Below are 25,468 nucleotides of genomic sequence, written 5' to 3' on the forward strand. Positions count from 1 at the left end.
TGTGAGTGTTTATTCAGACTTGCGGATGGGGAGGGAGCGCCGCAGACCCGCTACTTCAATACGGTTTATTTACTGGGTGAAGGAAGTCCGGAATCCTGTCAAGGGCTTTTGAAGGCGCTGTGTAAAAATACATATCGACTTTGTGCCTCTGAGCCGTCCTTCTTTCATTTTCTTTTATATCCAAAAACAAAGCCCTTACACATTTTAAAATTCTGGTTTTGTGATAGTATCTATGGTTTAGAATGATCGAATAATTGGACATTTTAATATAATGTTTCATATAATCATGGGGTATTTTAATATAAGCTACAGGCAACGGCATTTTATGGGAGCTAATTTACATATTTTCTTTATATTTTTCCGAAGCAGCCCAAAAAAAAATGTTAGACAAGCCACGTCATTATCACGTTTTGTGTTTTCTAGTTACACAGTTGCGTGACTCTTAGAGGTTGTGTAATGATGAACTTTGGGAGATATGTTTCCGTCTGATGTTAAATCTCTTTATGTGAGTTGTGTACTCATTAGCACATATTCCCCAGTGGCTCGGTAGAGGTGTGAAATGATTCTGCCGCGGATTATACAGTACGTGAATTATTCTCTTCGGGAGGTAGGCTGTACTTTTTGGAAATTAGTGTTTTGATTTCCTCTCCCTGGATATGTTTATGAGCAAGGGCCGATATTATAAGTAGAGTACATTTTTGTAAAAATGTTGTGCCTTTCCCGCTGCTTTTTCAGCGCGGGATTAATCTCTACTTGTCCCTTTGCGTCCGGGATGGTGACGCAAATTAAAACTTTGTCCTGTCGTGTCTGCCTCAGTGCGCGTTTAAAATGGGTTATTTACTTACAAAATGTGTTTGTTTTTCAGGGGTGGGTGTGACCCGCAATCCTATTTGACGTTCTTGTGTATTTTTTAGGGAAAGGGTTTCCCCCGAATTCCAGATGCCAGGATGTGAGAGAGGGAGGGACGGGTTTCAAACTTCCCTACGTGCAGTAAGTCACGGCGATTCTCAAAGCCGATGTCTCCTGAACCGCCGGAGCCAGACAGAAACTCCCAGCGCACTCAAGGAGAGGAGACAGTCCGCCTCCAACGTGAACAGCTGTGTGTAGTTTTCCTGCTGACCCAGTCTCACCTTCACTTGCATGTGCTGCCGGCGGTGTTACCACGTTGAATTATCGTCTCTCTATGTAACGCGAAGCCTGGTGAAGCTCTCAGATCGTACCTACTGCATAACTAATTCAGTGCAGATTTAGCTGTAGGGTTCATTGTGGGTATACCGGTAAAACACACTCAGCGTTAAAAATACTGTTTTTTTCTGTCAACAATAAAATCAAACGAACTAATTTTGTGATCAGAAACGACCAGTAAGAGAATTCGTATTACAATCGAAGTGCTTATTTGTACATTCGGTCATAGTGTAGCTACAGGTATGTATGGAATATACAATGGGATTCATTGTACGGTACAATAAGGTCAAGGAATTTCACTACATTCCCAGATATTTGAGTAAATACATGAATATGTTCTTTCTGCAAATGTTGGCTCGCTTTAAACATTTTCTAAACAGAAACCAGTTCTTCGATTTTTGAAGTTTTTACTATAAGTTACGTACTGCATAGAGATTACAGGGCTAACATTTTTGGATTCTGCCACTTTTATTGTGGGACACAACAAGACTAATGACGTCTTCTGTGGCTCGAGGCTCCTACAAAAGCACCAGGCACTGTTCTCTGTCGTGCCAGTGACGCAACTAGTCACAACTAGTGTTAGAGAAGCTTTATGACGTCTCAGATTGCAGGGGAGAACGCAGTTACTGGATTCATCAACATGGGACAAGCGCAGCAACGCTCATCCTCCTGTTTTTTTAAGACAGCTGTGGCCTGTAGTTGGACTTTAATTCGCACATAACGTAAAGAATACAGAAATAAAGCCAGTAATAGCCAGCACGTCTCAAAACAGAGAGGCTGCCGTGATGTTTACAGCTAGCCTAGGGGGGCGCGTGTATGTGATGCGATCAATTTTTCGTTCTCTATCTCTCCCCTCTTTGTGTCGTGCATTCTCACGACGTAAAATCGTTGGCCGCTCGATGACAGCAGCAGACGGGCAGCCCATTAAGCAAACTGATCCATACTGTCATCTGCAGCTTTTCAACAGGAGGATACCAGTGCCACAAGGTCACCTCACCGTGTCCACGCAGAGAGCAGCACAGACCTCCACTGAACTTCACAGGGGCTGACGCTTTGTGCTGTACCGAAGCCCGTCTTTGACAGGGAAGAGAAGAGCAGGATCCAGCATTTGCCTGAGACGTAGACCTCTCACAGACGCGTGCCCTTGCTTTAACTGAATTTGTATTCTTCGACTTGAACTAGTTGTAAGAGCTTCTCCAACCTCCCCTGCCCAGGAACTGGTGTTACAGTATGTTGTGCAGACTTCATATGCAAAAGTCCATCCATCCACAGGGCCACATCACCAGAACAGCTTGTAGGGAACCTAGCCATCCTGCTCATGGGTAAGTGATAAGATAGGGATCCCAGATGCCTTTTTGAAGGACTGCCAAAAAAAAGTGTATCCTTCAGTCAGAAAACCCCACCCCATATTTCTGTCAAACTGCCCATCCCTTTAGGAAGACAGTTCTATTCCAAATCATCTACCTGGGTCTTGTCCCCATTCTAATTTAGTCTAAATTGTAAAACCCTGGGGTGATATTCAATTCTGGCTTAACATTTGACCCACATGTACAGCATATTGTCTAAGCATCTTTTTTTCACATCAGAAATATCACTAGACTATGCCCTATGTTATCACTAACTGTGGTTGAAAAGCTGATCGACACATTTGTGTTTTCCTGAATTGACTTCTGTAATGCTCTACTTGCTTGGGTATCTAAATCTCCATTGAACAAACTGCAATATGTCCAAAATTCAGCAGCCAGAATCCTGACCAGGTCCAGTACAAGTGTTCACATTACTCCTATCCTGGAGTCCTTGCACTGGCTTCCTGTCAAATTCCGTGTGGACTTTAAAATCCTCATGCTCACTTATAAGGCTCTGCATGGCTTGGAACCTCAGTACCTGTCTGAACTATTATCGCCCTACTCCCCACCTCGCAACCTTCACTCTTCTAATTCTGGTCTCCTAACTGTCCCCCAAGCACGTCTATTGTCTATGGGTGACAGGGCCTTCTGCCGTTATGCCCCCAAGCTCTGGAACTCTCTCCCCAACGATACCAGAGAGTCACCTTCTCTAAACTCCTTCAAATCCAGACTCAAAACCTTCTTCTTTAGAAGATCCTTTACTTAACCGGTTCCATGCTTTACCCTTCTGCTCCTACTGTACTTAGTACCACCAGCCACGGTCTCTTCTGTGTACTGTAATGTAGTGTTTTATCTTGTGTGTTCTTTTTATTATTGTTGTTCTCATTCTGTAAAGCGCTTTGAGAAGCCACCTTTAAAGCCACTGTCTTGTTTCACACTGTGTGTGAGGGACCGGTATCCTGTATTGGCTGGCCTGTACAGGGGCTAAAGGAAAAGAGACCCGGAATTATTGTCTCTTGAAAACCTCAGTGAAAGGGGGATAGCACCTAAATCCACAACCCCCCGGAAAGGAGGAGTGGCTGAGCTCATGTTACTCACCCACTCAACAATTGGCTTGATTCTTGGCACACTTGGCTCAAGAATCTCCCGGAAACAACACAGGGGAACTGTGGCGTTCCTGATGTAAACCAGACTCCGCTCCTGTGCTGTCTGTTGATTTTTCCATGAAGTTGGAAGGAAAGCCCTTCCTTCTGCCTTGGAAGGGCCCAGCACAATGACTGCAGGGCGAGTCAACAAACCTGATTGGCTCCTGGTTGGCGTCAAGACCCTCGCGAGGCAAGCTTTGTTCTCACAAAAAGCCGAAAGCTTGGAAAAACAAGCTAAGAAAGCAGGAAACAACAGCCAGTGATGATAAAGTAAGTGACTACTGTTGGGAAGATGAATCCAAGAAGAAGACGCATGTCAATCAGCACACTGAATTTATTCCTGTTTTTCATCAGGTGTGACAAACTCCCAGATCCTCCCAGATCCAGACACACAGTAGGCAGCTCTACTGCAGCCATACAGCAGGAGACTGCAGAGCACAAAGATGATCCAGAAATCATAACAAGACAATGCAGACATGCAGTACTTCGCTCCAGCATTCATGAAGACGTAGTAATGATTGCTGCTCGGGGTGACTTGCAGGAATTTGGAGGCTGCATCACTAAAGGAAAGGGAGGGAAGAGTCCATCATCCTGTCCTCATCCCAGGGGGGTCTAGATGTCAGGCAGGGGCCTGCAGGGGCGGTTTGAGTATTTGGGGTGGCTGGGGTGGCGGAGAGAGTGCCAGTGAAGTAGGGTGCTTTTACTGTGCTGCTGGAAGATGCTTTCTCTTATCACCCCGAAGGTGTGTCCCTGGGAAGAGGTGTACCACTCTGACCCTGTAGAAGGCGCTGCTGTACAGAATCATCCCTGGGAGCTGCTTCATATCATAATCCAGGATGCCAACACTGGGTAGTGCACTTGCTGGCTCTGCCACCCCCTGTGTAGGCAGCAGGCAGAGAACTGGCAGAGACAAGCAGTGCCAAACCAGCACACAGAGGGCCCTCCATTCCCTGCTCACTGGGGAACAAGAGTCAAATTACAGTCTCCTGGCAGCTGATCACACTAAGGACAGTCAACTTAAGGTCCGACTTTGTCACCCAAGCATGAGCGCTACACTACTGTCAGCACTGAAGCTGAGAGGTGCCCGGTTTTGTTGCGGCAGAACGAAACTTGTGTTAAACTTGTGCAACACTGGTCTCAAGAGGCTAGTGGGAATATGTGAGTTTTAAACTCTGCGAAAGGAGCAAAAATACGTACACTGTACCGGAGGATTGTCCAAATATCTGACAAGGTGGTGTATGAAACTGTGGCTGTTGAGATACAGTACTGCATGCGAGTGCTTCAGTGCTGCTATAAGCTCTATACTTCCTCCCCTGTCCCTGACCTGGTGGGCATCTTGCTCGGCCCTACGCCATCTTGGTGAGGTCTCCTACCCATCATCTACAACGTGGACGTACAGAGAGAGGTTGGGAACAAGGAACAAGGGAACAAGGGATCGGTGAAGGAGGTGCTACGGATGCCTAGCGTTCCCAATCTCCAAAGCGCCCAGCCGACTTGAGAGAGAGTTCCGGGGCTCCACGGCTGTCCCGGCGTGGGGCGTCGGCCTTGCCAGGGACTTTGGTCACGGGACTTTGATGCGGGTGGAGGACCAGTAGAAGGGCGGTGGCATAACCACGTGGACCCGGCAGGTGGGGCACGTCTGTTTCTTCCACAGCCACCGCTCGATGCACTGAAACACAGAGGGGGGGGAAGGGTCATGCGGGGGCAGCGCTCGTTCCCACACTCCCTCGCTCCAGGCCGCCCGCTGAGCTGCTCCCTGGACTTCACGGCCTCTAGCTTCGCACACTGACACCCTTATGGATTCTGTTACTCAGCCATGGCAAGGGGCCTAAATTAACCGGGCCCGATTTTAAAAACGCTTGCATCCATCCATCCATTTTCTACCAGCCTTATCGAATTCAGAATCACGAGGGAGTAAGAGTGAGAGGAGTCCAGTCTGCTGCAGGGCAGACACACATGCACTCACACCAGGGCCAATTTCCCCAGAAGCCAATCAGCCAAGGTCTTCAAACTATGGGAGAACACTCAAGGCCCCCACAGGAAACCCACATGAGCACGGGGAGAATGGAGAACCATACAAGCTCCATGCAGATACTTCTCCAGGCCCAGAATTGAACCCAGGGGCCCAGCTCTGTGAGGGAGCACTGCTCACCACTGAGCCTCTGTACTGCCCAAAACTCTTAGAGCAGGGTCCACATTTTCTCCATTTTTTTGCTCTCCAACCTGAATCCAACTCCTGTTATGCAAGAAGGGTGTTTGAGAAGAGTCTTTTTAGTCCCTGGCTAAAGAGAAAGTATAGAGCTACAGCAGCATTGAAGCTCTTGTGCGCAGTACTATATCTCACCAGCACCAGTTTCATACAGCACCTTCCCATACATTTGGACAATCCTCCGGTCCAGTGTACGCATTTTCCCTCCTTTCATAGAGTTGACAACTCACATATTCCCACTAGCCTCTTGAGACCAGCATTGCACAAGTTAGACATGACCTGCCTGGCGTCGTGAGGGAGGCATCCATGCTGAGAGATGTCCAGCAGTGAGAATCCTGTCGTGCTGTCAGAGCTGAGGGGGAGGATTCTCATAATCCAGAGCTAAAGAGCTGCAGGTTGCGTAAATCAGTTTTTATGGGCTCTTCGCAAACATCCTGGCCAGCTGCCTTGCACACTTCTTAAGAATAAATAGGAACTGAGGACGGAAAAGGGCCTGACGATTTAGTGCAGATTGGGCTGCAACGTGGAAGGACACAGATTCCATCTTAACACACCCATCCACAATCTCATTTTTATATGCCATTATTCTCATCCCTGTTTCATCGATCTCACTTTCCTTTTTGCTGAATACTTCATTGTTAGGTTACAGTCTTACATGAAATTCCAAGAGATGACTCAGGTCTCTTAGCTTAACCAGGACAGCCTAAAAGAAGAGGCTCAGATTTCTTGACACAATACGATATTTTATTCACTTTCAGCATCAGTAACTTCATTGTCATTGTACACAGCAGTTGCAATATTTATACATCCCAAGAGAGCTGCCAATGTGGGAACCTACAGACACAACTCTACTCAGTACATAACATTAACAAGACGAAGCGTTACAAAGTAATACAGCCATTAAATGACCATTGTTGTAAAAAAGGTTCAGGTTAACAGCAGATTACAGATTTGGATGGTTGTTGACCTTTATTTGTGACTCACCCAAAATCTAAGTCATGCCATTATTCCAACGACAGTAAAGTCACCCTCAAAATGCTGAATCGGTCAATATTCATACTTGAGTTCACAAAACATAACTTTCTTGAATGCATTTCTGGTTTGGTAAAATTCTTTCAGATGAGGTGGGAAAAGGTACAATATGTGTGTAACTAGCATGCCTCCTTCAGACAGGTGAGGACACACGGGTGTTAGAATTTGAAGACCTGGAAAACTAAAAAGTGTGGAATTATTCAGGTTTGTTTTCGCTCAGTGTAGAAAAATCCACTTGGCTTGAGTCACCTGGATTTTCGGCCTAGTTTTATATGGCACCTTAAATATAAATTTGTTAAAATGATACAACTTAATTATTGCTTACTGATTACAATACCACGTGGCAAGCAAATGTTGTATCTGACACGGAAGCTGTACAATCAAATCGCAAGCCCCTATATTCCAAAGCTGTATTAGCAGGTCAGTAATCTACTGCTGATTACAGGCAGCCAGGCCCTGCAGGGAGAATGACCACTTTTTGCGGTTTAAAGACTTCTTAAAAAAAACCCCAGAAAGTCCAGAAAGTGTTTTGGGATCAACTGTATCTGAAGCACCCAGCACAGAGACATGTATTCTGTTCTTTCAGGATCCAGGAGAAGAGTGCTGAGCACTGACAGCTGTCGTAGCACAGGAAGCTGTGCCAAGGTCCCGAGCAGGATGGAAGGAAAGAAAGGTGAATTGTGGCTTGTTTAATGAAGAAGAAAGAAAGGAGTCCGTGGTCCTGGAACAAAGCTTCCCTCCGCACTCCACTGCGCGACCTGCACCCCGGATCATGGTGAAATTTGGCATGTCTGTCCCGTTAGGGAACCGGACCCAGTGGATCCTACTCGAGGACATCGAGGAAGATGGGGAGAGGAGAACACGGTGCTTGCGTTGACCCAGTTTTGGCTTGGATTAATTTCTTGCCCGGATCTGTGTGCCTGTGTGAATCTCGGAGGCTGTAGGGAAGAAAAGGGGCGGGGCAGGGCGGGGGCCTCCCTCTCCCGCTCAGCGCTGTCGGCGGAGGGAGGGCTGGCGGCTGACCTGGCGCTCATCCCCCTGTTCAAAACACCGGACATCACTGCCTCGCCTACCTCACCCTCAAACGTCACGGCTGATCGTTTTCTCGGAAGCGGTTGCCAACGGTTTAGACCATGGGCAGGGTACGCGCGCGATTCTGAGGACTGTTTCTGACCCTCCTACCCCGAGTCAAAACCCCAAGTTCTGACGCAGAAAAAAAACGATTCAGAAGCAAGAAAACACACATTGGAGAAAAATGTGGTTGGAGAAAAAGCATCCAATTGTGCACTGGAGCAAAAGTCTTTGGAAATCATGCTGGCAGGTTTGCGAGACAAGGGACTGGGCTGTTCTTCAGCCCTGTGGGCAGGAGCAGGAGCCAGGCTGGGTGAAGGAGGGTCCCAGCAGGACAGGATCACAGGGTGGGGAGGTGCAGGGCCGCAGTCGGGCTCAGACTAGTGCAGTCGTGCAGGTGGGGGAGGGGCACGGCGCACCATACCTCTTTGTGGAAGCGGTGCGCGCACTGCAGCTCTCTGACGCCTCCGGTGCTCAGCTCGTCATGACAGATGACGCAGAGCTCGTCGGCCGCCCCCTGCAGGAATGGAAGAGGACAGCTGGCCAGGACGCTCTCGTCATGCTTGGCTTTCTGGGTACTTACGTTAACGTAGCGGTATGTTAGAGAACTGCATCCAGGACTGAGAGCATTGCTTCCCTGTAAACAGCTCAGCCGTTTCGGTTATTGAGAATTTAGGGAATGCAGAGAAGAGAACCATGGATCTCGATGGCTGAAGCTCCCGTGCAGGATTTACCACTCAAGCAATCAGTTATTTCTCACTTACGGTGCTTATTTCAGTAATACTGTAATAGAATATTGATACAAAAGACTGCAGGGACAACAACCACCTGTGAAGATTAACCTCCCTAGACAGACGTCTTCAGAAGACAAACCCTTCAGGAAAGGGAGGCGAGAGCCATGCTTCAGAAAGGTCACAGATGAAGGAGGCTGTTCGGAATATTAGCTCATGTTGTATTTCTCTATTGTTCCAGAGCCTGTGCTAGTAGTAGTTGGAACGAACAACCACACAGGTAGGATTTTTCCTTAAAAAACCTCACCCACCAGAGAACAGGACAATTGTAAAGCAGCCAATCAGCGACACCTGTGTCCCGGTGGGGACCCCACTCCCCAGTGTTAGTCTTCCCTCCCCCCCCAAGGGGACCCCATGCCCCAGTGTCAGTCTCCCCTGCGCCAAGGGGACCCCATGCCCCAGTGTCAGTCTCGCCCCCACCTCCTAAGGGGACCCCATGCCCCAGTGTCAGTCTCCCACCCCCCAGGGGACCCTATGCCCCAGTGTCAGTCTTCCCCCACGAGAGGACCCCACATCCTGGCGTCAATCCCTCCCCCGAGAGAACCCCACGCCCCGGTGTGTCCCTGTCTCTCCCCCGAGGGGACACTGTGCCGCAGTGTCAGTCTCCCCCCTTGAGGGGACCCCGCGCCCCGGTGTGTCCCCGTCTCTCCCCCGAGGGGACACTGCGGTACCCACCAGAGACACGGCATGTCTGCTGCGGAAGTGTAGCCGGCGCTCGAAGGACTCGGACAGCTCGCGGATGGGGGTGAAGTGGTTCTCCGGCACGGAGGACTTGCGTCGACTCTCGTCGGTCGAGGAGGTGCGGCGGGCTTTCGGGTGGGGCCGGACGTCCTTCTCGTCCCGAGGCCCTGGGTGGCCCGGCGAGGGGGTCGTGGCGGCTGCCTGGAGCTGCCGCAGGTGCATGGCATCAAGCTGGGCCTGGCGCACAGCGAGACAACCAGACAGCCAATCAGGACGCGCAAAAACGGCCACTGCTACAGGAGCACTCTGGGAGATTTCGACTCTACCTCCATTCCAAGCCTTGCCATAACACCAAACCACACGGATGAATCACAAAAAGACTTGCGATTTAACATCATGAGGTCACTCAGCAATCTGGAGCTACAGTACACGATTAATAATTGGTACTGTGGCTCCTTGGTTTACTGTTCTCTTCTTCTTCTTTTTCACAGCCTTAGTCCCAGACTGTCCTGGGGTCAGCTGCTTTGGTTGCTCTTCTCCATTTGTCTCTGTCAAGCACATCTTCCTCACTCACTTCACATACCTCCATATCTTTTCTCACACAATCTATCCATCTCTTTCTAGGCCTGCCTCTTCCTCTGTTACCTTCCACCTCAAATTCCATTACCCTCTTTGTTACTTCCTCAACGTCCCTCCTCATGATATGTCCATACCACTGTAACCTCGCCTCTCGCATCTTCTCAACCACATCCACCACCCTACATCGTCTACGGATTTCTTCATTTCTGATCTTATCCTTCATTGAAATCTGCAGAATCCATCTCAACATCCTCATTTCAGTTCTTCTCATCAAGTTCTCTTCCCTCTTTCCAACTGCCAAGCATTCAGCTCCATATAGTAGTACAGGTCTAATCACAGTCTTGTACATTTTGCACTTTAACTTTCTGGGAATTTTCCTTGGTTTACTGTTATTCTATTAAATTTGCAAAACGGGCTTGGGTGCAACTGAGCTCAGCAAAAACCACTAGTTAGCATTCACTATACTGTTTGAAAAGCCCACACACTAAAAGCCAGGAGGGACACAATAATGCCTGTGTCCTTTTGAGCGACATGGATTGCAGCCGGGGATGATTGAGGATGACCTACTGTATAAACAGGAGAAGACGCTTGTAGAAGGAAAGGTTCTGCTTCAAACCCAGTATCTTCTGGGATTTGTTCCACCAGCCATCTCAGTGACATAGCTGCTCCAATTATTAAATTAAATTCAGGATTGTAATGCTCCTAACCAGGCTCCGGGGTGTTGGAGAAGAGACCGGTGCTTTAATTAGTTGAATGTTTCAAGTAATCAACCGTAAAATGTCACACGCTATATATGTCAGAAAATAATTAGGTTATTGTTTAATGGATTAAACAGGTTAGAACAAGGCACTAGGCTCTCTAGGAATCCGGCCGGCTGTATTTTCGACTGAATTGTCTGTTGGCGTGACGTACATACAGCTGCGCAATTTTGATTTCCCTGTTGATACTCGCTGATTAAAACTGTCCCCTGCAGCCGAGAAAGCTCAACGCGACTCTTGCTCGTTAATTTAAGTACTCTACTTGAAATACTTGTTTGAAAACCCTTTCAAAATCAGATGTGAATATGTAATTTCGGACCACGGACGGCGAAAGTAAAATGTCATTATCTAAACCTTCGAGGACTGGATAATCAGTCCCATATTCAGAAGCACTTACAAACGAATTAACGAAGTAATTGCCCGATGTTGTCTCTAGCAAATACATCAATTCAGGGTTCATATGAAATGAAAAAAGCTACAATTTCGCAATTAGTTGTAAAAAGACGTGCGAAAACTGGAGCTTTCTTTAAAATAAATGCATTTTAAACTTTCCTGGTCTCACGGTCTTATTAAAATGATTTTCATTTCTAACCCTCGGCTTCGTTTCTTTACTTTGTATGGTAATATGTAAAATGAGTTGAAACACTGACCCCTGCGGGTGAGGCTGGGTATTAAAAACTACGATTTCAGTACTCGGTAACTAATAATTTGAATAATGTTTCTTCTGCAGGAAGTTATTTCTAAAATATTTTAGCTGAAATCTCTAGACATTGAATAGCTCAAAACAATCATTATTAATAATAATTGATCGGTTAAGCAAATAGTATGGGTAAATAGGCAAATGCTGGAACTGGAGGGCTGAACCCTGTTGTGATTTTTGTGCGAATTTTTAAAATATTTCTTAATTGGTCACTATTGTTCATAGTCTTTGGGAATAGTAATGGTGGTCTATACATCCCACTGATAATGGAGCTCTCTATGTTTGTGTGGTAGCAACTGGTAAAGTTGTCATCCAGTTTATAAATGCCGATCGGGTGTTTTGTGCATGGTTTACATCTGCGCATGAGTTGTGGTGGTGACTGGACAGGCGCGAAAATAACCGGGCAAATGGAAAAAAAAGATAATTTGTAAAAATCCTTACTTGTTGTATTCAGATTAGCCCTTTAGAGCTTGAGACACTCAGAGCACAGAATATTTTTAACATGTCCTTTCTTTGGTAAATAAAATCTATTTTCAGCTCTATCAACTGTGAGTTTGACACATCTTTAGCCAATAGGATTGTTTTATTTTATTCTGGAATGTCTCCTATAGTCATATTAGACTGGCTAATGGTGCCATTTATTGAGATGCAAACTGAGGTGAGCACAACAGCAAATGACCACACTTGGTAAGGGTCCAGCACAGTGAGACTTTGACCAGTGTCCCTTTATTCAGAATCCTCCTCTTGTCTTGTGAGAGTAAAGAGCCAAGTGCTGAGCTTAGAGGAGCTAGATTAATAACGAGGCCCTGGCTTCTCCTGTTTTCTCCCTTGTGATCTGATTAATGATAGCATGCATGCAGTAAAGAAAACCATCCACAGGTCCTCTGAGGCTGTGTTTCCAGCCTGTAGGTCAGTATCTCGGGCTGTGAAGCCTGTAAGGCATGTTCATGTGGGTGAAATCACTCTATTTGTTGTAGCATTTCAAGTTTCTCCAGGAAGAGAATTTGGACATCTCCCTGGTCTGCATACCCAGCATTGGCACAAGATTCTGAGAAAATACCCACTGCCTGTGCTTATACCATACCCATTAACACACCAGTGTGAAATCACTGTTTCATCACTGAAAATTAACAACAACTAGTGCTGAGGAATTCAGGAATGCAGTACTCCAGCACTGAAGGTTGTCTTCAGTGCGTCTAAGGCCCATTGACAGGTGACTGGACCTGTTGACAAGCCAGTGTGGGGTTTTAAATGTGTTACAAAACACACTGCTCGTATTTCTGTGCCTGCCATGCCCACTTAAAAGACTTCCTCGTCCTCCAGACCCGACTCTAACCTTCCCCTTCACCCTGCCCCTAAATGTAACCCTAACTACAAAACATAGTTTGGTTTCCACTGTTAGCTAAAGCTGTGCTGAAGAGACTCTACAATATGTGCTGCCTCAGTCATAGAGTGTCATTTCATGCACAGTTGGAGGACTACAGATTGTGTTAGTGGACCACTTCTGTCCCCACATTTTCCCTTTAACTCAGTTGTCTGCCCTGTGCTCACTTGTTGAACTTCCAAAAAAGTTGTGGCCACCCTCAAAGCTTAAAACTTGCATTTGGGGGCCCATGTAAGTGTTTGGGGGAGGTGAACTCTCCTTAAGGCCTTGGTAAAATGGCACCCCTGTATTACACCCATTGCCTGGTAGCATGGCACTGTGCAAAACGTAATGTCAGGGAGGACGGAGTGAGAGAGGCTTTCTTGTTTCTTGTTTGTGTTGCTTCCAAGCGCGATCACTCGGGACACAAATCTCATTATTTTTGTATCCCTCCTCATCCCAGAGCTGTGAAAATGGTGGGAACTTCAGAAAAGCCAAGCTGTGGTCCTAGTGCTCACCGGGAGCCAAAGCAACAGTGGGGCTGGTCTCCACACCACTATAACTCTAGAAACTATTAGTTTTGGAAGAGGAAGCTGTCCATGGCGCTGTACGTTCTAGTAAAGGTGCAACCGTCAGGGGCTGAAAGCTGGTTTCCAGAGCAGGTAAATTGCAAGTTGCAGTGGTGAAGCAGGCAGGCAAAAACACAGTCCAACGTCATAGTCTTAGAACAGGCAGGGGTTGACAATAAGGCACCAAGGAAAATCAAAAAACAAAGTCAAGGGGTAAAGACAAGTTCAAAGCCAAGAAAAAACGGAAATGAAGCACAGGTAGAACAAACCACACAGTCAAGCAAGCACAGTCAGGATAAGGAAGGTAAGGACACAGGGAATGCCAAGACTAGTAACCAAGCACTAAGACTGAGCACCAGAGTAGAACAGCGGCAGGTCTTAAATAGCCAGTGTGCTTAATGACGGACAGGTAGAACTGATGCAACCAGAGCATGTCATATCGGCAACTGGTAAGTTGGTGAATCAGATTCAGAGATCAGGTACGTCATCAGGTACTGTATGCACTCGGTTGCCAGAAAGAAATCTGTGGCATTAATCACAAATTGACTTTAATGGAGCATAGCCACATGAGCTGTGTTTCAGCTTGACGTGATTTTCCAAAGGGAGCTTCTGTGCCGCCCAGGATCTGTGCACAGCCATACCATAGTCACACAACCAGGTAGTTACTCTGTGTCACGACTGTAGTCCCTCCCCCTTAAGGGCGCTCTGGCTCTTTCACTTCTGAGTTGATATTGTGCACCTTCCCCCTGTTCCAGCCTCCCATTCAGCCCACCTTAAAAGCCAGATGCTCACCCTGTTCCGGACTCTGCACTGGTTCCTGTACCTGGCGAGTCCGGGACCTGGAGCGTCTGGTCCTGTTCCCCCCTTTTTCCTCCCGACCTTCCACCGGATCCCACTCCGGTTTTTAATCCTGTTTGTCTTCGTCTCGGATGGATCGCCCGGCTCTGGACATGTGCCTCGTCTTGGATTTCCCTTTGGACTCCCTTTTGGACAGTTTGCCTTGGATTAACCCCCCCAGAATACCTGCACACCTTGGACACGCCCCCTGTTTTCATTCCCGACTCCTGCATGCTTTTTCCCCCCGTGTTTTCCTCACTCTACCTCGGATTGTGTCGTCTGCATAGGGTCCAGAAAGAACGCTTCTGTTACACTCTGCCACTTTCCCAGACGCTACACAATATCCCCTTCCGCTTCACACACTGCTCACTGCTCACTGCTCTTCTGCCTTGCCTTTTCAGAGCACAGCTTGACAGTCCAACTGAGTCGTCTGCCCCAGCTGGTGGTCACTTGTCAGCCCTTACTACCCACAAAGCATTTTGGTGAGACCAGCCTTCGATTGCTCCGTGCCGCCTTCAGCTGAATCTTCCAATCTTTCAAACCTTATGGTTGAAGTGAAATCTGGGTTCACATTGATCTATGGAAGAGTGAGTGCGTTCATCTTAAAGTTTGGTTTTCCAAATGGCAAGAGACAGCTTTTGTGTGCACTTTCATGCATTCTGTGATAGGTTGCCTTTCCTCTCTGCAACCATGCAAACAATTAAATGAAGCCTAGAAAACTCACCAGAGCTTGTTAACACATTAGCTGCATTGTTTCTTATAACTGAAGAATCAAATAGCAGCTGGAAACTCCTCACCAGGGAGCGATCAAGTGCCTTTTCCGATTGATGTGCAATTCGCAAAACCATCACGCATCTGAGCAGCATCAAACTGTCGGCACGACTACATCAGCAACGGCGAATCGTTAAGACAAACGCAGTGTCTTATTCTCCTTGGCAGTTGACACTTGTTGAGTGGTAGATTCATTGTGCTCTGCAGTTCTTGCCTTGCCTCTCCCTGCAGAGACTCTGTGCTCGTTGCCTGTTGAAAGCTGAGGAATGTGCCTTTCAGGGTGAGAGTTAGGAGCCTCTCTTGTTTGCGTGATGATTTAGAACTGAACTAATAAACGGAACACCTGTTACAGCGCGGAGGGGAGGGGGGTCTGGGCTGCGCAGGGAGGACTCACCGGGCAGGGCAGAGAGGCGCGGCGGTCGCTCGGTGGCCTGGACGAGCGTCTCCAGCTCGGCCTGCGCTCCCGGGGGCGCTCCTCCCCCACGCTGTGGCCCCAGAAGCTGCTCATCCACTTGGCAAAGTTGACGTCGTCATCCTCCTCATGGTCCATGTATATTGAGGGAAACAGCTTCGGTGGAGAAAGGGGCCCCTTCGGGGAGAGAAACAGGGCTCCCGGCACGCTGTGCCACACGCAGAGGGGAGACAGCAGAGAGGTGTCTTCCTCCCTGCAGTACGGAGCTGTATTCTGCTCTGCTGTAGTCTAAAGAGTTGTACTGTTTTGTTGTACTCTAATACACTGTTTCACTACACTTTACTGAGTTGCAGTCTAAAGTGTTGTACTGTACCCAGTACACTGTTTCACTGCACTTTACTGCACTGTAAACTAATGAACTCTGCTATACTGTACTCCAGTACACTGTGTTTCACTGCACTTTACTGTGGCTGTTAACTAATGTACTCTACTATACTGTACTCCAGTACACTGTGTTTCACTGCACTTTACTGCACTGTAAACTAATGAACTCTGCTATACTGTACTCCAGTACACTGTGTTTCACTGCACTTTACTGTGGCTGTTAACTAATGTACTCTGCTGTACTGTACTCCAGTACACTGTGTTTCACTGCACTTTACTGCACTGTAAACTAATGTACTCTACTATACTGTACTCCAGTACACTGTGTTTCACTGCACTTTATTACACTGTAAACTAATGTACTCTGCTATACTGTACTCTGATACACTGTACTACCCTTTACTGCACTCTAGTAAAAATGTACTCTTCTTTCCTGCGCAGGACCTCGATGCTGCTCTCCGGGACTGTACTCGACCTCTGCTGCGCTCCGATGAGATGCTGTAGTAATTAGATTCTCTCGGTCTTGATGGGCGGTGTGGTTTGTTGTTCTAAGCTGGCCCAAAAATACTCTCTGCGCTTTTGTCAAAGTCTTTATATAAACCCATCCCCTGTAATCTATTTAGCCTCAGGGATGGAGGGAGAGGAGAAGGTGGTGGCAGTGTGTGTGTGTAGTGGGGAGGGTGCTGACTGGCTTTTAATGTTTCCATTACAGAGCTGTGTCAGTCAGGGCCCAGAGGGGAAACAGCACAGAGAAACTCACACTCTCCCGTACTTTCTGCTTGCTGGGTGTAGCAAACCGGTCGATACTTATGGAGCGATGTCTACTATCTCTCTCTCTCCCCAAGGCTTGGAGCCTCCCTCTGTCCTCTACGTGTACAGAGAGGTCAGAGTGAGAGGTAGGAGGGGGGTTAGTGTCGGGGTGGGACACTGTCACGGTGCTGGGAAAAGTTACTTTCAAAACATAATCCACCACAAGTAACTTGTTTAAGGAATGTTTAAGGGACTACTTCTGAAAATCAATAAGTTGGCAGGAAAATCAAATTAAGAAGTCATCAGTTACGGTGATCGGCTGTATAAAGTTTGTGTTTCTTTGTATGGTAAGGTAACTTTTTTTATAAATGTAAAAGCATAATTACGTACACATGGCGTTTATAATGTGAGGTGGATTACTTTTTTAAAAGAAACTTTCCCTGACACCGTCAGCAGTCTTACACTGTGTAGTTCTCACCCTAGTTTTTAATATTGGCTTTGCTGGGAGTGAAACCACTGCAGATTCTTGGTATCCCACCTGTTTCAGGTGAGATTGAATGCCGGTTTAGAAAGGCGATGTTAACAGGAGCCACGGCCTATCCCAGCAACCAGTGGGCACTAGGCAGGGTAATCCTGGACAGGATGCCCGCCCAGTGCAGGGCAGGGCTAGTGGTCAGCATTGCTGTCTCACATGCTGGGGTCTGGGTTGAATTCCAGACCTGGGGTCTATCTGTGTGGAGTTTGTATGTTCTCCCTGTGATAGCGTAGGTGTCACGATTATAGTCCCCCCTCCTTAAGGGTGCTCCAGCCCTTTCACTCAAGACCTTATTCTGTGCACCTGTTTCCCATTCCCAGCCCACCTTAAAAGCCAGGCGCTGACGCTCTTCCGGGCTCTGCATCTGATTTCCATATCGTGCGAGTCCGGGACCTGGAAGCGCCTGGTCCCGTTAAGGTTTTAACCTCTGTTCCCGTTCCTGTTCCCCGTCCGCCGGTTCCGACCCGGCCTTCGTGGTTTTTAATTCTTTGTTCTGATGGATCTCCTGGTTTTGGACTTACCCTTGTGTTTTGGATACTCTATGGATTACTCTTTGGGATTGTTCGCCTCGGCCACACCTCCCCCGTGCACCAGCGCACCTTGGACACGCACCCCTGTCTTCTGCCCCGTATTCCTGCATGACGTTTCCCCACTCCGTCGGATTGTGTCGTCCGCATAGGGTCCGGAAAGAACTGTTCATTACAGTAGGTTTCCTCCGGTTGCTCTGGTTTCATCGCACAATCCAAAGAAGTACTTTTTTTTTCTATCAAAAATATACTTTATTTACAAAAGTAACATCTCGCAATAGCAACATTCTCGCAATCAGTAAACATTCTAATAAGGTTTGAACTTAACATGCAATATACACTTTCCGAATGGGGGTGATAGTCCATGATCAATCCATGCAAGTGGATGATGGGGCCGGATTTGCGTAATTAAAAGAGCCCCTCCAAGCCCTACCACTTGCTTTTGTCCATTAGTCCCTGTACAGGGCCCACAGTCCTTTCCAGTGCTCCCTCACTGTGGACAAGCCCCATTTGGCAACGTTGCACTTCATCCTCCTTCTGAGGTCCTGGAAATATCCTCTCCTCCAGCTCCCTCGCTCCCCACTCTGTGTTGTACCGTATGAGAGTGTTCCTCGCATTCCACAGTCCTTGTTTTGTTAGTACGTAAGTTCGTTTCTGAGAAAACTAACCCTGGTGTGAGTGTGTGTTTGTGTCTGTTTGTGCTCTGTGATAGACTGGCGTCCTGTCCAGGGTGTACTCTGCCTTACCCCCACTGCTTCCTGGGATATGCTCTGGCTCCCTATTGACCATGTATTATATAAGGGGGATAAAAGGTGTGTGTGAAAACGAGAGAAATAAAAACCAGAAGACACATCAAGCAGGAGCTGAGTTTGAGACCGCTGTTTGGTAACAGAAGTCCTGGACATGTAGGCTCTGATATACTAGGATCTAATAGTAATTAAACTATGCTTTAATTCAAAGTAATCGTTATTGGAACTTTTAATATACTCCCAATCATAATAAAATCAATATTTAAATATGTGTTTACTGACCTTCAACACAGAGTTAGCCGTTACCTTCTCTCCATAGGACTCTTGCACAAATAAGTATGCAGGAAGAACTCTGTCTGTGACAATAGAAAGTAAAACATCAAGATCAAGTTTTGAAAACTTGACCACCACTGATGCCACATTGGAAGAGACAGTTGGGATAAACTGCTGTTTATCTTCAGAACAGCTTCAAGGTGTAAAGGTTAGTACACTGTAAAACCAAGGACTTGAAAACATGTGGTAAATGTGACACAACACCACTGGAAAAAACTGAAAAACAATGTAATTACACAGACATTTTGACAAAACAACTGTGTAAAATCTGCTAAATGTTTTACAGGAAATTCACTCTCCCAGACAAATGTAAATTTAGCACAGTAAAATGTTTTAGAATAAGGCTCCTGGATGCTGACAGCCACTTCATCTCTGTAAATTCAATACGTACTATCTAACAGGGCTATATAATTTAAAACACCTATGGGAATCAAGTACTACACCTGACCGCTCCCCCGCCCCCACCAGGTGAGCCAGGTTTCCCAACTCTGTCACCTTTACCACTGCAGTAATTTAGCAGGATGACACAGCAGTGTTCTGACCCTTGTCCTGAAGGAGCAGGCCTGTCTGGGTCAGTCTGCTCACGGGGTAGACAGCCTGGGTCTCTGCGTCACACTGTGGGCAGACGCTCGGATGTATTTCTGGACTGCCCAGGGGAGGAGGATCTCGGAACAATGAGCAATCATGTCCTACATTGCATACTGTACTTGTCATACACGGCGATAAGAGAAACTGGAACACCAGACCTTTGGCACAGAAGGGCTATCAACACTGAGATCACAGACGTTGAGACTTAAACTACACAATGTATGAAACTGGTGCTTCCTTTTTCAATTGGGAGTCAATTTGCCATCCTTTGGATAAGATGTAAAACCGAGGTCCTGACTCTCTGCGGTCATTAAAAATCCCAGGGTGTTTCTTGGAAAGAGTAGGGGTGTAACCCCGGTGTCCTGGCCAGATTTCCCATTGGCTCTTACCAATCATGACCTCCTAATAATCCCCCTCTATGAATTGGCTTCATTACTCTGCTCTCCTCCCCACTGATAGCTGATGTGTGGTGAGCGTTCTGGTGCACTATGGCTGCTGTCGCATCATCCAGGTGGATGCTGCACATTGGTGGTGGTGGAGGGGAGTCCCCATTACCTGTAAAGCGGTTTGAGTGGAGTGTCCAGAGAAGTGCTATATAAGTATAAGCGATGATTATTATCATGAATTATTTTCTTTTTATATCCATCCATCCATTCATTTCTAACTGCTGTATCCAATATGAGGTTGCAGGAGATCCTTTTCCTTTTGGAAAGCAAAGGATGCAATGCGGGATCAGGCCTGGACAGGACATCAGTCCATCAGGGTGCACACACACACTCACACCAGGGCTAATTTTCCCAAAAAACAATTAACCTACCAGTATGTCTTTGGTCTGTTGGAGCAAACCACCTAAACATGGGGAGAACATTGAAACTCCATGCAGAATGAATCAGTCACCTCTGCATGAATTAGTCACCTCTTTTACACTGCACACTCCAGAGAACTTGTCTCCCCCAAATGCCAGTTTCACATCTCACTGTCCCTGCAAGCCCTGCCCTGGCATAGCTGTACCAGTCTCATGCCGTCACGTGGAAAAGCCTGCTTACAGAGAGTTAGCTCCAACCAGCAACGTCTGGGTCACAGGACCCAACCAGTCCTCCCAGCAGGAGCCTGTTCTAGTTGAGTCACTCAGGATATCCAGAAAACGTCTGTGGTTTCTTTCACCTCAGATGAAATTGTCGGGCAGAGCTACAGTATGCCACTTTAAAGTGGGCAGCCTTGACATAAGCATTCTAACAGCGCAGGAAAAGTGCAGACACAAGCACATAATTGAGTGTGTGGGTCTTGTGTATCCCTCTACTGCTGGACTTAAGGCTGATGGCTAATCTTTAAACAAGGGATCTAGAAGGTTCTGGACACTTCTAGTGTGCTTGCGATGGTGCTTGTGCCCAGTCTTGGGGTCCTGGGGGACCCACACTTTTCCTGGTTTGTGTTTCACCTGAGCACTCCATTAAATAATGGAATCCTTAATACACCCAAAAAAGAGGTTTCATTTGAACTCTAATTGTTTCCAGTTCCTGAATGTGCAGGAATTTGCCTTTTAACTACTGCTTTTCTTAACTTCAACCTCCCACCCCCGACTGGAAAAAGAAAACTTGAGAGGTTTTCAGCCAAGCAGCTGGTTGGTTCAGCTAAGGATACTTTAAAGTCGAGAGCTGAGCTTCGGTGAAACCCAGCAGGTGTGGGGTCCCAGGACTGGGAACCCCTGAGCTAAGGCGTGGAGAGGGGCGGGGGGAGCTTTGAGGGTTATTCAGGGAGACCCAATCCACTTATACCACTCAGCACCTGTGACACTGAGCTGCACGCTCGCTAGCAGAAGAGCTAATAACATTATCCCTTAAAACAGCTGAACCTCACAGTTATTAATAGCGGAGTTTATGTCACAACGTTATACAAACATTAAATGGGATGACAAGGGAACAACAGGCGCATTGATTTCTTAATTTCTCACCTTTTGTACCCCTTACATGTGTGCAGATTGCACTATGGTGCAACACGGATTTATGTCAATAGGTTGGAAAAGGTTCTTCAGCTGTAAGTGACCGGGGGAATCTCAGGGACTGCAATAACAACAGACCTCCCGCTAGAGGCCGCTAAAAGCCCCTATCATTCAATAATAGGTTCAATGGGAGTCTTAGATCATTGTAAGATAGTGAACGGTTCAGAAGCCACATTCTCACTGGTTCGTTAATGCTGTTAGTGTATTAATAGGGTTTTCTTGGGGTTAGTGCTCATTGTGAAACAGTTAGAGGTGACTGTTTGCAGACTGCAGGAGTGGAGAAGAGATGGGCTTTTTTTGAAGGAAACTGAGATATTTCTTCATCCATGTAGCTGGGTAGCTTGTTCCGCACTCTAAAAAACCCTTGTAAAGACATGAAGCACAGGTCTGTAACTCTTACCTACACTCACACTGCCCACCAAATCTGCTCTTTCCTTAACACGGCCAGTGATGACAGGCCCTCTTAACGACTGGTTGAAACAGTTTAGCTCCATACAGGGAAACACAAGTGCAGAAGAGTACTGTTTATCAATTGGCAGGCCATTCCCCTGCTTTCTCATTAGAGGACTATAAACTCATCTGGGAGCTTTGACCTGCCAGTGAAGGCACTGAGGGAGAAGGCACGCAGGGCCTTCTATGCAGTAAGATGGAGGCTTTTCAACATCAACCCACGAACAAGAATTTGGCTCCAAATATTTGAAAGTGTAATCCAACCCATTGCTCTATATAGTAGTGAAGTGTGGGGTCCCCTCACAGACCAGGATTACACAAAATGGGACAAACACCCCATAGAAACTCTGCACGTGAAGATCTGTAGAAACATTCTCCATGTGCAGAGAAAAACACCTAACAATGCGTGCAGGGCTGAAATAGGCCAATATCCACTATTGATAAACATACAGAGGAGAGTAATAAAGTATTGGTTCCACCTAAGAAACAGCAACCAAAACTCCTACCATCACAAGGCCCTGCTGAGCCAAGAGCTGAGCCCAACAAAGAGCCCTCTGAGCAAGCTGGCCCTGAGGCTCACTGGCCCGAGCCACACATCGACACCAGCCAGCCTCAGGACAGCACTGCTAGAGCACCACAATCAGAATCAACCACATCACAGCACAGATCAAACAGCAATGTCTCACACACTGGGACACACACACAAACACAACATCTACAGAACCTTAAACAGACAATACACACTAGCCGAATATTTAACCAAGATAAGAAACAGCTAAAATAAAAAGACCCTGATGAAGTATAGCCTCAGTGACCACAGCCTGGCCATAGAAACTGGACGACACAGACAGACTTGGCTGCCCGGAGAGGACAGGCTGTGCTCCCACTGTCAGCAGGGAGAAATAGAGACAGAGATGCACTTCCAATCAATCAATCAGTGAAGGTTTATTTATCAATGCACGAACAGTACAGCTTACAGCGGTGTTGTCGGCAATTAAATGCTTTGTCTGCGGGCTCGTTAAAAGTGTCCACGAGCTCATTAAGAGGGATAGAAAAGCAGAAGGACAGGAATTTAGAGGGATTAGATTAACATTAGGATAAATTACACAATTCCAATTTACAATACTGTATACAGATTGTGCGAAAGTAACACAAGGATCGTATGTGTCCCAAGAGTGCAAGTGACAGGAGGGCGCCGGTGCACCCTGTCAATTCAAGTGGTTGCCTATTCACCAGCGGCCGTTTGGGTAACTGCAGGTGTCTGGCTGTTTAACAGTCTAGCTGCCTGGGAGAAGAAGCTGTTACGAAACCTGGTGGTCTTGGTCTGTTTACTTCGGTATTGTTTTCCAGATGGTACTAGAAAGAACAAGTTGTGGTTAGGGTGACTCAGGGGTCCCTGAGGATAGACCTGGCCTTCCTGAGGTGTCTAACAGAGTAGATATCCTCGATGTTCGGTAGCGCGCACCCGGTAGTGTTTTGATCCAGTTTTTCCACCCTCTGGAGTACCTTGCGCTCTCGGGCGAAGCAGTTACCATAACAGGCACTGATGCAGCCGGTTAGGATGCTTTCAGTGGCACACCTGTAAAAAATTGTTAGGATGTGCGACGGCATGCTGAACTTCTTTTGTCTGTGGAGAAAGAATAGGGGCTGTCTTGGCTACGAGGTTGGTGTGGTGGGTCCAGGTTAGATAGTCTGTGATGTTGACACCTAGGAATTTGAAACTGTTGACTCTCTCCACTGCGGGCCCGCTGATGTGAATGGGTGCGCGGTCTGTTCCTCGATGCTTCCTGTAGTCCACGATCAACTCCTTATTTTTGCTGGTGTTTGAGAAATGTTGTTGTCCTGGCACCATGCTGTCAGCATTTCTTCCTCCTCCCTCTACACGGACTCATTACCGTTCATGATCAAGCACAGATGATCGTTGTACAGTATCGTACGCAAACGTGATGATCGAGTTTGTTTCCTACTGCACTGCGACAAATATTCTGGGATTAGACAAGCACTTTCCCCCAAATTTACACATCTAATCCCAGCATTCCCAATCCTACTGGGAGAGGGAGGAAGGAACTCAGTTGAACTGGCAGCCCAGTCACAGCCTGAGGAACAGTAAGCTTGTCTCCCAATAATGCTCCATATGTCTATATGTAAATATCTTATGATTGTGTCTTTATTGTAAATGTCTGTAGATTTTTTGTTTTATGTTAATTGTATTTGTTTTGCTTTTGCAACACTGATTTTACTCATTGGTCATGCCAATAAAGCACTTTGAATATAACTGAAAGCAGTAAGGAAAGGCAAGCTGTCGACCTCTGGTGTTCTAGCACAAAGCACAGCCCAGCAAAATGCTTCATATTTCTTGTTTTGTATAATTTAAATGGTAAATTCTCACAGCTCCTTGTAAGTGGCTATGGAATCCCATTTCCAGCTGTCTTCTACAGTCAATAGTATCTATCACCATACTATAGAAGGATAATTTAGCAAAGCTGTACAATGCCAGCAGCCATATCACCCTGCAACTCACAACTGGCAACCCACTGAAGCTCAGCAGGTGTGAGCCTGGTCAGTACCTGGATAGGAGACCTCCTGGGAAAAACTAAGGTTGCTGCTGGAAGAGGTGTTAGTGGGACCAGCAGGGGGCGCTCATCCTGTGGTCCATGTGGGTCCTAATGCCCCAGTATAGTGATGGGGACGCTATACTGTAAACAGGCGCCGTCCTTCGGATGAGACGTAAAACCGAGGTCCTGACTCTCTGTGGTCATTAAAAATCCCAGGGTGTTTCTTGGAAAGAGTAGGGGTGTAACCCCGGTGTCCTGGTCAAATTTCCCCATTGGCCTTTACCAATCATGGCCTCCTAATAATCCCCATCTATGAATTGGCTATATTACTCTGCTCTCCTCCCCACTGATAGCTGATGTGTGGTGAGCGTTCTGGCGCACTATGGCTGCCGTCGCATCATCCAGGTGGATGCTGCACATTGGTGGTGGTGGAGGGGTCTTGAGTACCTGTAAAGCGCTTTGAGTGGAATGTCCAGAAAAGCGCTGTATAAGTGTAAGCAATTATTATTATTATTAATGACGAGTTACTGTAGATGTCTCGGCTGACGGTGACGCCTGCACTGCTGTTAACAAGTCGTTCGCTATGAAATAAATGACCATAACGCACACTAAAACTTTTCTGGTAATTAGTATATTATCATAACCACGGTAAAACTGGAAGGGAGAGTTCGGAAATTTACAAACACGTGTTTTCCACGAGCATGTTAGAATGGACAGAATATTTTCCTGCAACGAACATAGGATTTTGTTTTTGATTAGATTGTTTTAATTACTTCTGAGGGTATACAGTAATTGACATCCGCTCTGAATCTCCCACTGAAACTCCACAAACGTTTTAAAAACCGTGCGACAGGCACCCTGTATATAGCACGTAATACAATAAAAAATACAAAAGTGTCGGTGAAACTTGAACACAGGAGAAAAGAAAGATACAATTATGTGCGTAACTGCAGTCTGAATTAGAGACACATAAAATGCTATTCGTCTATATGACTTCTTCTCCGTCAGCCTCTCAGGATGGGTCCCATTACTCAAGACCCTCACTTGGGTTTGAAAATTTATAGAAAGAAGGATTCTAACTTTGACATTTCAGGAAAAAAGATGTTATGTTACTTTTAATCCCACCGAAAAAAATACAAAACAATTGTC

General features: G+C 46.7%; 1 protein-coding gene and 1 long non-coding RNA gene across 3 annotated transcripts; one reads left to right on the forward strand and one right to left on the reverse strand.

Annotated features, from left to right (window-relative positions):
• The first annotated feature begins 465 nt into the window (after window positions 1–465).
• LOC107079201 (uncharacterized) lies at window positions 466–3,435 on the forward strand. Its single transcript, XR_001480160.2, has 3 exons — window positions 466–607; window positions 915–1,099; window positions 2,142–3,435. It is a non-coding gene; the product is annotated as an uncharacterized lncRNA (long non-coding RNA).
• A 569-nt stretch (window positions 3,436–4,004) lies between these two features.
• Window positions 4,005–16,380, reverse strand: lnp1 (leukemia NUP98 fusion partner 1). 2 transcript variants are annotated; one of them, XM_006638039.3, is made up of 4 exons: window positions 15,432–16,380; window positions 9,455–9,697; window positions 8,413–8,505; window positions 4,005–5,345 (listed from the first exon to the last, which is right to left on the reverse strand). In XM_006638039.3, the coding sequence occupies exons 1-4, from the start codon at window positions 15,585–15,587 to the stop codon at window positions 5,238–5,240; spliced, it is 600 nt and encodes a 199-aa protein (XP_006638102.1). In that variant the 5' UTR covers window positions 15,588–16,380; the 3' UTR covers window positions 4,005–5,237. The 2 variants fall into 2 exon arrangements, with proteins under 2 accessions (XP_006638102.1, XP_015216989.1); XM_015361503.2 differs by lacking the exon at window positions 4,005–5,345 and adding an exon at window positions 6,555–7,955.
• Window positions 16,381–25,468: the final 9,088 nt, after the last annotated feature.

The sequence above is a fragment of the Lepisosteus oculatus genome, chromosome 13 (assembly GCF_040954835.1).
Source record: "Lepisosteus oculatus isolate fLepOcu1 chromosome 13, fLepOcu1.hap2, whole genome shotgun sequence".
Taxonomy (NCBI): domain Eukaryota; kingdom Metazoa; phylum Chordata; class Actinopteri; order Semionotiformes; family Lepisosteidae; genus Lepisosteus; species Lepisosteus oculatus.

Coding starts and splice junctions, on each gene's coding strand:
- lnp1 (XM_006638039.3), bottom strand. CDS start 15,587: ATGGACCATGAGGAGGATGACGACGTCAACTTTGCCAAGTGGATGAGC. Junction 9,698..15,431: donor GCGCCTCTCTGCCCTGCCCG/GTGAGTCCTCCC, acceptor GCTGTGCGCCAG/GCCCAGCTTGATGCCATGCA. Junction 8,506..9,454: donor GCAGACATGCCGTGTCTCTG/GTGGGTACCGCA, acceptor CCATTCCTGCAG/GGGGCGGCCGACGAGCTCTG.